The sequence below is a fragment of the Polyodon spathula genome, chromosome 3, assembly GCF_017654505.1.
Source record: "Polyodon spathula isolate WHYD16114869_AA chromosome 3, ASM1765450v1, whole genome shotgun sequence".
NCBI lineage: Eukaryota > Metazoa > Chordata > Actinopteri > Acipenseriformes > Polyodontidae > Polyodon > Polyodon spathula.
The window spans coordinates 33195630-33208881 of NC_054536.1; the positions used below are offsets into that span (position 1 = coordinate 33195630).

At 39.5% G+C, this 13252-nt stretch overlaps 1 protein-coding gene across 2 annotated transcripts in view; it reads left to right on the plus strand.

Annotated features, from left to right (window-relative positions):
* Nucleotides 1-13252, plus strand: part of LOC121313005 (collagen alpha-6(VI) chain-like) — an 88032-nt gene that overhangs the window by 45517 nt on the left and 29263 nt on the right. For both annotated transcript variants that reach the window (XM_041245082.1, XM_041245084.1), the window contains exons 22-28: nt 757-810; nt 5320-5355; nt 9027-9089; nt 10117-10179; nt 11728-11790; nt 12123-12185; nt 12722-12772. In XM_041245082.1, the coding sequence (XP_041101016.1) occupies nt 757-810; nt 5320-5355; nt 9027-9089; nt 10117-10179; nt 11728-11790; nt 12123-12185; nt 12722-12772 (393 nt within the window). The remainder of the gene's footprint in view (nt 1-756; nt 811-5319; nt 5356-9026; nt 9090-10116; nt 10180-11727; nt 11791-12122; nt 12186-12721; nt 12773-13252) is intronic.

Below are 13252 nucleotides of genomic sequence, written 5' to 3' on the forward strand. Positions count from 1 at the left end.
TTTGTTTGTTTTTTTTGTTTAATAAAGTGTGCAGCAGCGCTTCACTGTAGCTTCTGTCTCTGAGTCTTTAGTTCCTGCCAGTAACATCTTGGGCCATGACAGTACCCTGTCACAGTCAATTTTGTAAAATAAAAAAAAGGATCATCTTACAGAATTAACAATTTATATTAGCATGTATAACCTAAGAAACATACTCCTATCAAAACAGGAGACCACTAAACTCCTGAATTATTTATTGGAGTTTTGATTGATTAATATTTTGCATGGATTAAACTTTTCTAGAGCACCAACAGACTATTGCAATGACTTAGGAACTGCTATTGTAAATAAGCCCCCTATAGTTGAACAATAAATTATAGTTATGCTGATAAGCTGTAAGTGCATGTAATTATATTTTAAAAATGAATTGCTGAATTGAATATCTTCTATTGTTCCACACTGATCACATTATATGAAAATCCTTATCCCCATGAATTGGCATACCAGTCTGTTCTTCATCTACATGGATATATTTGATATGTCAACAGCATTTTAATTGAACTATATTTTAATATTGCTGCTTGCACTTGCATGGTGCACATTAGTAATGTATGGTAATTAATTAAATACATTAAGTTAAACTGTAATTCTTTCCAAATGGTATTGGTTCAAGCTTCCATCAGACAGTAACAATATTGGCAAGTTAATTTTCTTTGATGCCTCTACAGCAATGAACTGCATTAAACGGCTTTGTTACTTCTTAACGTGGCTTTTTAGGGGGATGCAGGAGCAGATGGAATACCTGGCAATGGTGGCAGTCCAGGAAAAACAGTAAGTATGATTTTATTATACATGTATTATTCATTGTAATAAATATATCATATATACATGCTGTGTTTTGTATTTCAAGAAGTTGAAGAGTTTATTGTTTAACATGGAGCGAATTCAGACTTGTTAGTTCCTCATTTACATTTATCTCCACCCCACTATGTATGGTTTCAGTAAGCAGTCCACACTTAAGACTATTAGGAGCAGGCTGGAGACATTACCAGAGAGCAAGATGGGGAAGAAGATAAGAACATAGGAGCACTTTCAAAGGATTTGGCCCATTTAGCTGAGTAGCAACATGGCTTAAAAACTCATTCCATCTCTGTGTGTAACAGTGCTTCTTTCATTCTGCCATGAATCCACTGAACTTTCAAATGTGAACTCTCATCCTGGTTCCTGTGCTAACTGTAAAATAGTGACTGCGGTTGACTTTGTTGACATTTTCAGATTATAAAAAAATTTGGGGGTCCAAAATGGGGTCACCATCTCTGAGATGACCCGACGTACGACAGGCTCGCAAACTAAAAACGCTGGTTGATATTTGCTTTTGCAGCTGATGTGGCTGCCCCTATTCTGAATGAATGAGGAGTGTAGAATTGCAAGGGAAGACCTGCTCTGGACACCAAAGTGGAGAGATGTGAAGAAAACCAATGCCTTGATACAATGGACCGGCTTGAATTGATGAACAAAGGGTCAGAGGATAAAATGGCCTTGCGTTCTGTGATGTACTTAAATATGGAAGTGTAGGGGCACAGAGGAGAGTTGATTTATGAAAGCTGGATACATTGTCCGTGCCGCAGCTGATCTGTTTTTTAAATCTGAAGGAATAGGATGAAATAAAAAACTTGAATGAAGTTCAGGTCCGTGCAGTGGATACCTAGATCAGGAAAGCTGGAACTAGAAGGAACTGTATATTCGGAGCATCTCAAAACCCCCAAAAATGCAGATAGGCATATGGTTTCCATAGTTAAATCATCGAATGGAGAAAAGCACTCTTGGCGGAGAATTGAAATCAAGTTGCCAAGAATGTCTATAGATAGGCAGGCGAGCAGGAGATGGAGCCGGAGAGCACTTGGAAATTCCTCACAGGAGGAGACAGACAGTTGGGATTGATAGTATAGTTGGAGAAGTGATGGAAATAAGTGAAATTGGTGTTGAATTCCTGACAAATAGGATTTGATTGTAGCTGGTGCCAGATGTAGAGAGTCCATTGCATGAACTATGAAAGCCGTGATCCAATTCTGGTTAAATGGAGTTGGATTAATCCTGCTTTGGGAACAAAAAATCAATAGGTGGTCCAGCCTGTGAAATAAGGGGTGATGGAAGTAGCAAGTGCTGCCGCCATGTATGCTTGCGCTATATTGAGAAGTCCGCTGACAGATAGGTTCAGTTGAAAATTAGATGGCTGAACTGGGATGTCACTGCTGGAGTTTGCAGAGCTGTAGGGACCAGACTAAAATGTGGAAATCTGTAAACGAGAAAGAGTGACAACACAATTTTTATAAATGCCCGGTAGATGGCGCGCTTAAATTAGAAAATAATTAGATACTGAAATGCAAATTAACCAGTACAGTAATTGTATAATAAGCATGAACTGGAACGGCCTTTATTGATAATATGAACTGTAGATTTGTTTTCGCACAAGAAAAGTATTAATTTCTTTGATCAAAGATGACCCCATATATGTGCTGCTGCGACTGTTGGGTATATTTGAAGAAGAGCTGTGGATTTTAAATGCTGTGATAGGTTCTCGATTTCTAGTGACCAAGTATTAGAAAACCATTGATTGTTAAACTTCCAAATCTCTTAAAAGTGTTCATAAATAAAGCCAGGTCGTGAGGTGCTGAAATGAAATCATCATGGAATATAGACAAGCCGTTCCAATGTTGAATGAGAGCCAACCACATTTTAATGTCTTTCCTAGCCTCTGATTAAATATTAATGTAGGAATTCAAGTTTTTTGCTGTTAATGAAAGAGCAAGTAATTCAAGATATAAAATGTCTGACCTTGGAGAAAATGCAAATTAAGTTAAAATGGTCCAGCAAAGAGAGCGGTACGTGTTTCTTGATCTGAAAGTTCTGAATAGAGGAACGAATATAGTCGTGTTTAGATACAGAGGGCTTGCTTAAAACATTCAGTGCCAGTATGATTCCTAGAAATTGCAGTGGCTAAACAGATTGTTTCCATCACTAGATCTTGAGAGATGAAAGTATTTGAGAACAGTAAAAATGGCAAACAAGGAGAGGTAAGATGATGCCTCTTAAAGATCTCACACAGGCGAAGACAAACAGCTGGAATGGAGTGTAGTGTTGAAGGAACGGATATCACATAATACTGATGTTGGATTCCGGGCAAGTAGACTTTGATAGCGAGAGTCCTTGGAATGAACAATAAAAAGCGAGAATCCAATCTTGATTGAAAGGGGTTGAGGAAATCCATTTTAGTTCAGAAATCATTGAGGAAAGAACTCCAGCTGGTGGTGTTGGATGATCTAGATGAAGGGTGAGAGTAGATGCCATGTATCCTGAGCTGAATCTAGGAGATTACAAAGGAGATATTTAGTCGAATAGGTGATTTGATTGTGGAGCTTCCAGAGGGACTGGATAAGCTGCAGACTTTATGATGGAATCTGGATATCTGTATCTGAGCTAACACACCGACCATATTATTATGAGTACCGGGAAAGTGGTGTCTTGAATAAAAAGGATTGGAAACTGAAATCCATATTAGACAACAGAGAAATTGCATGACCAGTGACAGAGGACCGGTCAAAAGGGCTGAAGAGAGATAAATTATACAAATGTTGAAGCTGTTTTAGGGCAGATCAGCACAAAGTGTGCGGTGGATTGTATACCTGCAAGCGTTTGCTCTAAGGTTTCCTGCAAAACCTGTTGAACTGATTGGGAACAGTCTATAAATGCATTATTCATCACGAGGTAAGAGGCTGCTTTAAATTATATTAATAGTTCTTCAGTGTCTGCTGGCAGTTCCATACATGAAATATTAGCCTCTTAAAGTAAACATCTCAAACCAAGCTCCGGGTAATGAAATTATTTGATTAGAAAATACAAGGCTTTCTTAAACAATGATATAGGTAGCTTAAACACACTATTTGTGGTGTCATACTACCCTCTAGTCGTTATGATTAAACATGCACGAGTCCACTTCATAAAGCGAGAGGGTAAAAGACAAGAATGAGTTGCAAAAGACAATTTAGACCAGGACAATTTAGCCATGAGGAACATGTTTTCAAAACAAGCTGGGGATCCCCAGTTGAATGAGAATTGAATCAAATTAATGTCCTAGCCATTATGATTGTGTGTCTCAGACACTGAAAGAAAGTTGCAATGGATCACTGCAGCCAGGCGATTGTATGGAAATAGTGCAACGTGATGATTGAGAGATCTACTACCGATATGGGCGTTGAAAGATAAGGCTGTAATGGAGTCTACACTGGCAAGAAAATAAACAGAATTGGTAATGCTGATAATGAGCGATTCCAGGCGATTGTGCACCGAAGGGCATCATTGTGAATTGAATAAGACTGTGCTGTGAACGTGTCAATCTTTACAAAGACGCACTGGAAATGCACACCAAGGAAGATTTCTCTAGCAGTCAGAATATTGGATACAGTTGCTGCATGACCGAGTACTGTACCGCTGCGGCTGATATTGAGGGTCAGCTTTGTGTAGAGTCGAAGAGTCGCTATGTTGGTAGGATAAAACAGGATACCGGGCGGATTTCTTTAGCCATTTCATCTGCTGGATTTGGATAGAGGGGACGCCATCATCAGAGATTTCTTGATTCTAGAAAGAAAATTGCTGTGGGTGAGTTTTCTTCTGTTTTCCAAATAATCGATTTAGATGTGGATCTGTAGTGATACATGAAACAAAAAAAACACAAGACAGCTAGATAGGGGTGACTGATGGCTAAATAAGGTAGATTTAATTGATGAAAGAAGATGGTAGAATGCAGGTAAGCCTAGCTCCACCCCCTGAACCATACTTGTAGGTTAACATATAATTCTGTGCAGAGTACAGATATGACAGTAAACAGGAAGAACAGCCAAACACAGTGTTGTAATGAAACAAGAAAAATGACATGGATAACCATTTAGAAAAATGATTTAAGATCAAATGTACAGTATTTTATTGGCCTCATTCAACTCGCTGAGCCAGTTTTGACAAGCGCAGTAACCATAGAGTGTTTTTTGTATTTATATGTGTTCCAAGACAAACCTTAATGTCTTAAACCATTGTTATTGTTTAACAACAAAAACAAAAAAAGTACAGCACTTCCAAATATAAAAGAAGCACACTTGTTGATTTTGAACAGTGAAGGGTGTTTCACTGTGAATTTAGCATGTGCTCATTGTCATTATTGCGCCAAGGCAACGGAAAATTGTATTTGGATTCATGTTTTATTTAACGGTTGGAATTATATTTTTTATTTGATAAATGAAAAACATTGAACATGACATACAGTACTAATGTGTTTCTGTTTTGTTTAAGGGTCCACAGGGTCGAAGAGGGCCTCCTGGTTCAAAGGTAATTCAGTGTAGAGTAATTGTCCCACGGGTGATATTGTATACCGCACATTAGATGTGTAACAAACTATGCTTATGTACACATAACTTTAAACAGTCAGTCTTATAGGACCGTAGTTCAAGAGTTTCTTGCTGTTGTATAGAGTTTGTACTCTCTCTCTGTTTAAATTATATATAGAGTTTGTGCTGTCTCCCTGTTTTAAACATCATCAGGTCCCGATGAAGAGACACCCCCTATGTTTTTGTTTGGGGGATCCCTTTTTAAAAACAATGAATATGGACCTGTGACAGGGTCTTGTTCGTGTCACGTGTGTGGGTAGCCGCTGTTCAAGCAATAAAGAGAGACAATTGGGGATGGAGTTGAAAACGCCAGCACAGGCGCGCAGGACAAACAGAAAGAAAGTAAATAAAGTTGGTCATGTGACATTACCAGCGATGGTAACGCACAGAGGCCAAATACAGCAAACAGTACAAAAATGCAAAATAAAATACAGTACAAAAATCTACAAATAAAATGTGCCGTAAAAACGGCGTGTGCTACTCCCTGGCACGGAGGTCCCGCTTCATACAACTCGCTCACTATACATTAGTGGGATTTACAATCCCTGAACTAATCTTCTCTGTTCAATCACAACCAAACCCTGACTCCGACTATTGGCAGGGCCATCGGTGGTTTCGCTTCTGATCCCGGGTCAGTCTCACAGCAATCAGGATTACACAGCCAGGTCTCCATGTCCGGGTAGTGTGGACGATGTTCAGCCCGTTGTCCTTGGCTTTGCAGCAGCCCTGAGCCATCTCCCGCAGATGTTTTTGAACTGACGGACACTCGGTCAAGACCTGCCCACCTGCTGATTGAGGACCAGCACAGCCAATCACTTGCTGCCCTTCACCTCAGCCAAGCCTAGCAGACAGCAAGTCTCAATCGAGCGCCCGTCTGTAAACAGTAATTCACAAATCAACTCCAAAAACACACAATAAACCCATTCCCACTGTGGCAATGTTGCCTGCCCCTGTGTGTATTTGTGTGTTAATGTTGGTGTATAGTCATTGGTACACGGGATATAAATGGGTCTGTGGAACACGAGTTGTTTAAAATTTGTATTTAAGCATGAGGATTGCACAGCACTTCACGTTCTGGTAAAATGTAATAATGTGCGAGCACAGGGAATTGCACTTTATTAATTCATGTGCAGTTGTACCGCGACTCCAATTGAATGATTGATTAGCAATCGAGTCTTGGTACAGCTGCATAAAACCAGCATGTTTTCACTCACTCAGGGTTGTATGTTCAGTGAGTGGAGAATGGGATCGGAGAGGAGATTATAATAATAATAATAGTTAAATATCAGCTCACCGTGTTTGTCTGTGTAGTCCGTTTTGTTTGTCTCTTTATTTTGACGAAAGTACCGTGTCCTGTGTGTTTTGTAACCTTTTATTTTCTGTCTGTTTCATTATTAAACGCTGAGCGAAACCAATCGCTCAGCTTCACCAAACTCCACCGCTCTGTTGTTTATTTCCTGGTTCCTGGTTCTGGTCTGACGTCACCCACTGCAGCCGTCTTTGTGACATGTGGTGTCATCATGGGATTACTAGTGCCTCCTAGACGCAGATCAGAGCAGGAACCACAGTTTTTTTGGAAATAAAAAATAAATTAATTAATTAAAATGGAAGGCTGGAGAGACGGCTGCACTGACCTGGAGGAGCTCCTTGGCAGTCTGGAGGACCAAGGTTGGTGCTTTGACTGCGGGATGTACGGGCATGTGGTGGCTGTCTGCCCCTTCCAAGAGGAGGAGGAACCGGCCCAGGAGAGGAAGGTGAGAAGGAGGGGGAGAAGAAAGCTGCAACAGCAGCAGAGTAAAGGAGGAAAGGAGCAAGCAGGGCTGTGGTGTTTCGCCTGTGGCAAAACCAGTCACATCACCATGCACTGCTCCATCCAGGTAGAGCTTCTGGCATTGTCCCGAAAGATGGGATGGGGGAAGACACAGAGGAGTGGTTCCGCCGGAGGGCTAGGAAGTCGGGACCCAACCAGCTGCCATCGCCGTTGTGCCCCCTCTGCGAGGGTAAGCATTACTTTGCCTCCTGTCTCTTCTGCAGTTATGAGGAGGAGGATGAGGATCCCGGTCATCCTACGTCTGAGTGGGAGAAACCCAAGAGGGAGGAGTTGGGGCATTCACAGCCCAAGAGGGAGGAGTCGGTGCATCCACAGCCCAAAGAGGGGGGAGTCGGTGCTTCCACAGCCCAAAAGGAGGAGTCGGTGCGTCCACAGCCTGAGAAGGGGAATCCCACGGCCCTAGGACCCAAGCCAAGAGCAGAGAGAGAATGCCTGCTGTTTCCACCTCCACCAGCAGAGAAAGAATACCTGCTGGTTTCGCCCCCTGCAAGTGAGAGAGAGCCGTACCAGTCCCCTGCAAGAGAGGGAGAGCCGCACCAGTCCCCTGCAAGTGAGAGAGAGCCGTACCAGTCCCCTGAAACAAGGATAGACTACACGCCGCTGCCACCTCCGTCGCCAGACTACATGCCGCTCCCTCCACTGGCAGGAACAGAGCAGCAGGGGGGATATGTGGCAACGTTGCCCACCCCTGTGGGGTATTTGTGTGTTAATGTTGGTATGTAGTCATTGGTACACGGGATATAAATGGGTCTGTGTAACACGAGTGTTTAAAATGTATATTTGTATTTAGGCACGAGGATTGCACAGCACTTCACATGCAGGTAAAATGTAATAATATGCGAGCACGGGAAATTGCACTTTATTAATTCACACGTTTCCAATTGAATGATTGATTAGCAATCGAGTCTCGGTACAGCTGCATAAAAGCAGCATGTTTTCACTTACTCGGGGTTGTGTGTTCGGTGAGTGGAGAACGGGATTGGAGACAGATAATAATAATAATAATAATAATAATAATAATAATAATAATAATAATAATAATAATAATAATAATAATAGTTAAATATCAGCTCACCGTGTTTGTCTGTGTAGTCCATTTTGTTTGTCTCTTTATTTTGGTAAAAGTGCCTTGTCCTGTGTGTGTTGTCTTTACAACCTTTTATTTTCTGTCTGTTTCATTATTAAACTTTTCATTATTCATCAGCTTCACCAAACTCCACCACTCTGTTGTTTATTTCCTGGTTCCTATTTCTGGTCTGACGTCACCCACTACAGCCGTCTTCGTGACACCCACATACAAATTACGCCAACACTAATTACCCATTGTGCAGGGCAATCACCCTGCCACAAGACCCCAATTGAAAAATTTAGAAAGCAGCTAATTGCAAACAAGAAAGAGAAACTGTACTGCAGCTTCATGCATAAAGCCCAAGGAAAGCCACATATTTCACAAGTGAAAGAACATTTGTAGTATGTGAAAATGTATATCATTTTGCAAACATTGCAGACTCCAGTTTAAAACCACTGCCCAGTCTTCATCCCTTGTTTTATTTAGTGTTTCCTGAACCACAGTTTGCCAAATTATAATTGTGCTCTTCCAGTTGAGCTCTATTATATGCCTTACATAGGCATATTTTTAGAATGACAGATGGTACTATATATCTTGATTGACAAATACATATAGAAAAAACCTAAGGGGCATACTGAATTAGGACAATACACCCAAATTATTATTATTATTATTGTGGTTACAAATGACTTTAGATGATCATGTTCTGCAGGGTGAAAGGGGAGATCCAGGTGCACCAGGGCCTGTTGGAGATGCCGGGACTAGTGGACCACAGGTATGGTTTAGTACTTGCTTGTTTTTTAATGAAAGGTTGTGTTATAGTGTTACTATTGCAGGGAAGAAAAAGAAAGAACTTTTAAACTGTGTTGATTTAAAACACGACTTCAATGAATTGCAGAAGTGGTTCCTAAATAATTGGTTGATGCTTTTTGTTATTTGTACAAACAAGTAAAGGACTCGCTGGACTCACATTTATAAATATAAAGGCTCCTGGGTTGAAAATGAGGATTTATTTAAATATATAAATGCCTGCATTGATTAACATTATGTGAACATGTTATTGTGATTGTTAGAAAATAAATGTAAAACTGAGTGTACTTCAAATGGGCAAGTCACAGAATGAAAAACTTGCAAATTCCTTATGCACTATAAAAAAAAAAAAAATCCTGCATATTTTGAAAGGGAAAAGTTACACCACTGAATTAGGTCCTGGAGAGCAAAAGATCCTGAATACAAATTATAATCAACTTGATGAGCAGACAGGCAGTTTTGGACCTGAATGGATTACATGGTCTGGACATTACATATTTATATCCTGTCTTTCCTGGATGAAGATAAATCCATATGCTAACCCAGATCAATCTCAAATAATAACGCAAGTGTTTAAAAACATGTTGTGGCAGGGCAGGAGCCCTACGTACGAAAAGTGGGTTTTGTGTGTAAATACTGTAAATAGTGTTGTGTAAAATGTGTGTACATTTATTGTAAATAGTGAATGATGTACCTGACACCTGCCTGCTGTGTGTGATTACCAGCTGTGAAATCTAATCTGCATGTAGGTATGTTCCAGCAGGAACTTCATTCACTTGGTTGTCTACTTAACTTGGCTTCTTGACAGAATTAATTGACAATCTATGGCTGATTGAGGCATGTTAAACCATTGTATACCAGTGGAATAAATGGATGCTGAATGTTTCTGCATAATTATTGTGATATACCCAATGCATGTAGGAGCTACTGTGAGGTACAATCCCTTTATAATAATAAACTATTACCTTTATTATTGTTTCTCAAAATGACAGGGAGCCAGAGGACCACGTGGTCCTGTAGGACCCATAGGATCTCCAGGATTACCTGGTCCTCAGGTAAGTCTTTATACCATATAATTGCGCAAATAGGTGCCCATGTGTTGCCTGCATTGTCGAAAGAGGACAGCCAATGAGTATCTCTCTGCTACTAGTACTAATAATAAACATCCTCATTATTTTTTTATTTTTATTTTGACATACACAAGCACTTCCTTAACTGGAAACCAAGTTAGTTACATTTTCACAAACAAGCATGCTTGTGATACCACTGTCCTCAACTCATTTATAAGGCAGTTGGTTAATTGGTCTTATCCAACAGTTATAACATTTTTTGGACAGAGCCCATCTTTTTGTTTCTCAAACTTGGCCATGCACACATGCTGTTTGATTGGTCTTTTCTTTCATGTACATGTAACCTACTGCATAAATATTACTGTTCCATTATTTTAAGTATGTTACTTAACTAAATTTATTCCATTATGGAATATTAATATTTCAACAAAAATACACTATTAACTTAGATGTGGAAAACATACACACAAAAGTAGAATATAACTTGTAGGATTTAGCTTTTATTTAACATGGAACACAATCAGTAAATTAATGATTAATGACCATTTTTTTTCTTGATGAAATTGAAGATAAAAAGTCAAAGTTATGCAACATACTTGGCAAAATTGAGCCCTTCTAATTTATGTTCATAGTAAAACCAAAATAATAATTAAAAAAAAAAGATTGAAACTGTGTCCAAGATGTTTGGGCCCCTCACATGCTTGGTACCACCAGAAGTAAGCCAATATTCAGTAGCTCTGCTGGGGTTGTACTCCTCAAATTCAGGCCCCTCAATCTTAAGAAGCATCAAATCTTGCAAAATGACTACATTCAGTATAAATTCTATACATTTAAATCATGTTTATCATAGTATCTCCGGTAAATGTGTTATTTTGCAGACACGGCACAGCACAAAGTAATTATTTAGACAGAGTGGTTTTTTTAAAAAGTTAGTAAAATGACATTACATAAATATGTAACTTATTTAAAAAGTGTCTGGAGCCGCAAGCCTGCAGGCGGGGGTCTAAGGAGAGGCCAAATGGCAGCATGGAAAACTCGAAGACGCTCCCTTGAAAAAGATACTTCCTGTGTGCTAAACAAATAGGGACATGAAATACACGTCCTTTCGGTCCACTATTGTAAACCAGTCGTCCGGCCCGACAGACTGGAGAAAGTGACGGTTGCATAACTGTTGCATATGGTGGCGAGCACCCAAATAGCTGAACAATACAATGAACAATCTGGTTACTTTTATCGTATGTAATTATAAAACAAACGTTTCAGTAGTGCACATTAGAATGCATGCACTATTGTACTCTATGCATTATTATTATCAGATTCTGTATCTTGGGTGGGTAATTATCGGCTATCGGTATCTAATAAGAAAATCTTAATCGGTGCACCCCTACTTTCAAGTATACCAAAGCTTTTTTATTTTTTATAAATAGTCATCATGCCGGACTTGTAAGAGTGAAGTCAGTTCATTTGCCAGTTAGAACACATTTTCTAAATGACATGTACCACTTTGTTTATGTTTAATATGTATTTTTGTAGGGGGAGGCAGGTCTCCAAGGTTCTAAAGGCTCTATCGGAAATGAGGGACTAAAGGGACAGAAGGTAAGTAAGGTGGACATTTGGCTCATTTGTTTGTACAGAACAAGTGGAGAGTTTCCTGACCACGTCTGTCAAAATGCAACAAAACTTAGCTGAGCCTGGCGTATGTTTAGCTTTAATATCAAAAAAATATATGCTGTAATGATTGGTTAAACAAATGACACATTGCACCAACATCACTTGTGCCTCAAATTGTGATGGTTGATTTTGCAAAACTGCAATCAGAACATTCATTCCCCCCTGTACCTGTGAAATATGTTTAGTGGTATGGTTTTTACAATCACTAAGAGCTTCCATAATCTAACCTGACAATTATCTTTCCATGTTTTTTGCAGGGTCAACCCGGAGACCCTGGTGAGAAAGGTCTGCTTGGACCTGTGGGTCCTCGAGGCTTACCGGTTAGATTCTATTCACTGAGCACTTTTTAAACACAGATTTGTGTATGCTTCTTAATGTACATATCCAGTTCAAGTATGATGCATGCATACTGTACTCCCAACCGTCTTACAGTACATCCATATTATGCCAGTGCAATAGCTTGAATAAGTAGTAATCAGTTATCCTCACAGAGAGCAGTACATTGATTAGAATAACTATTAAATCCTAAATTGAGTATCAAAAACACATAAAAAGACCAGACAAGGCAGTACCACAATAAAAATGTTCTAGCCCTAAATGGCTCATTATAGCGAGAAACTATTGGTATTAATAACTAGAACTGCCCTGACAAGCCATGTATTTATTGTTTTTTGTCTTGCACTTTCCAGTTTTACAGTTCAATGATTATCAAAAAGGGACTTCATTCTTTGATAATAAAAAGCATTTTCAAATGTATTATTAACATTACTATCTAAACTGATAACATTTACTGCCAAATAAATCAGAAACCTAAGATGTTTTGTCTTTTTTTGTTTGTTTTTCATTGGTGATGCAGGGAGTTGATGGTAGAGATGGATATGGTTCATCAGGAAAAAAAGGAGAGAAGGTAGGCCTGGAGTAACTTTTGAGTAGTTTTCAATAGGGTCAGAAACATACAAATGACAACAAGCCTGGGAGACGATAAGGTAAGCAACATGATTTGTTGGAAGCAGATGTGTACCCAGTTATTTTTGTTTAATTTTTCTCAACATGCTTGTGAAACACCACTTTCCCATTGTTTTAATCAGCAAGACTGTGGTCTGGTTCCTGGTGATGATTAACTGAGCCATGGCATCAGAGTAGATGTTTCTCTTCTGAGCAAAGAAATTACTTCGTACGGCACAGATATACAGATAGCTTGGTCTTATTTCCCTAGCGTGATGCATGGTGTGAGTCAAAGCACATTTACAGTTAATATCTGTGTTTCTGCTTCACTTCAGTCAGCAGAAACCCAGATTACAAGATCTTACATTTAAGAACAACTTGATATGATGTGAGTTTTGCTCAGGCACTATACCCATGCAACACAAGGTCAAACAACAAGGTT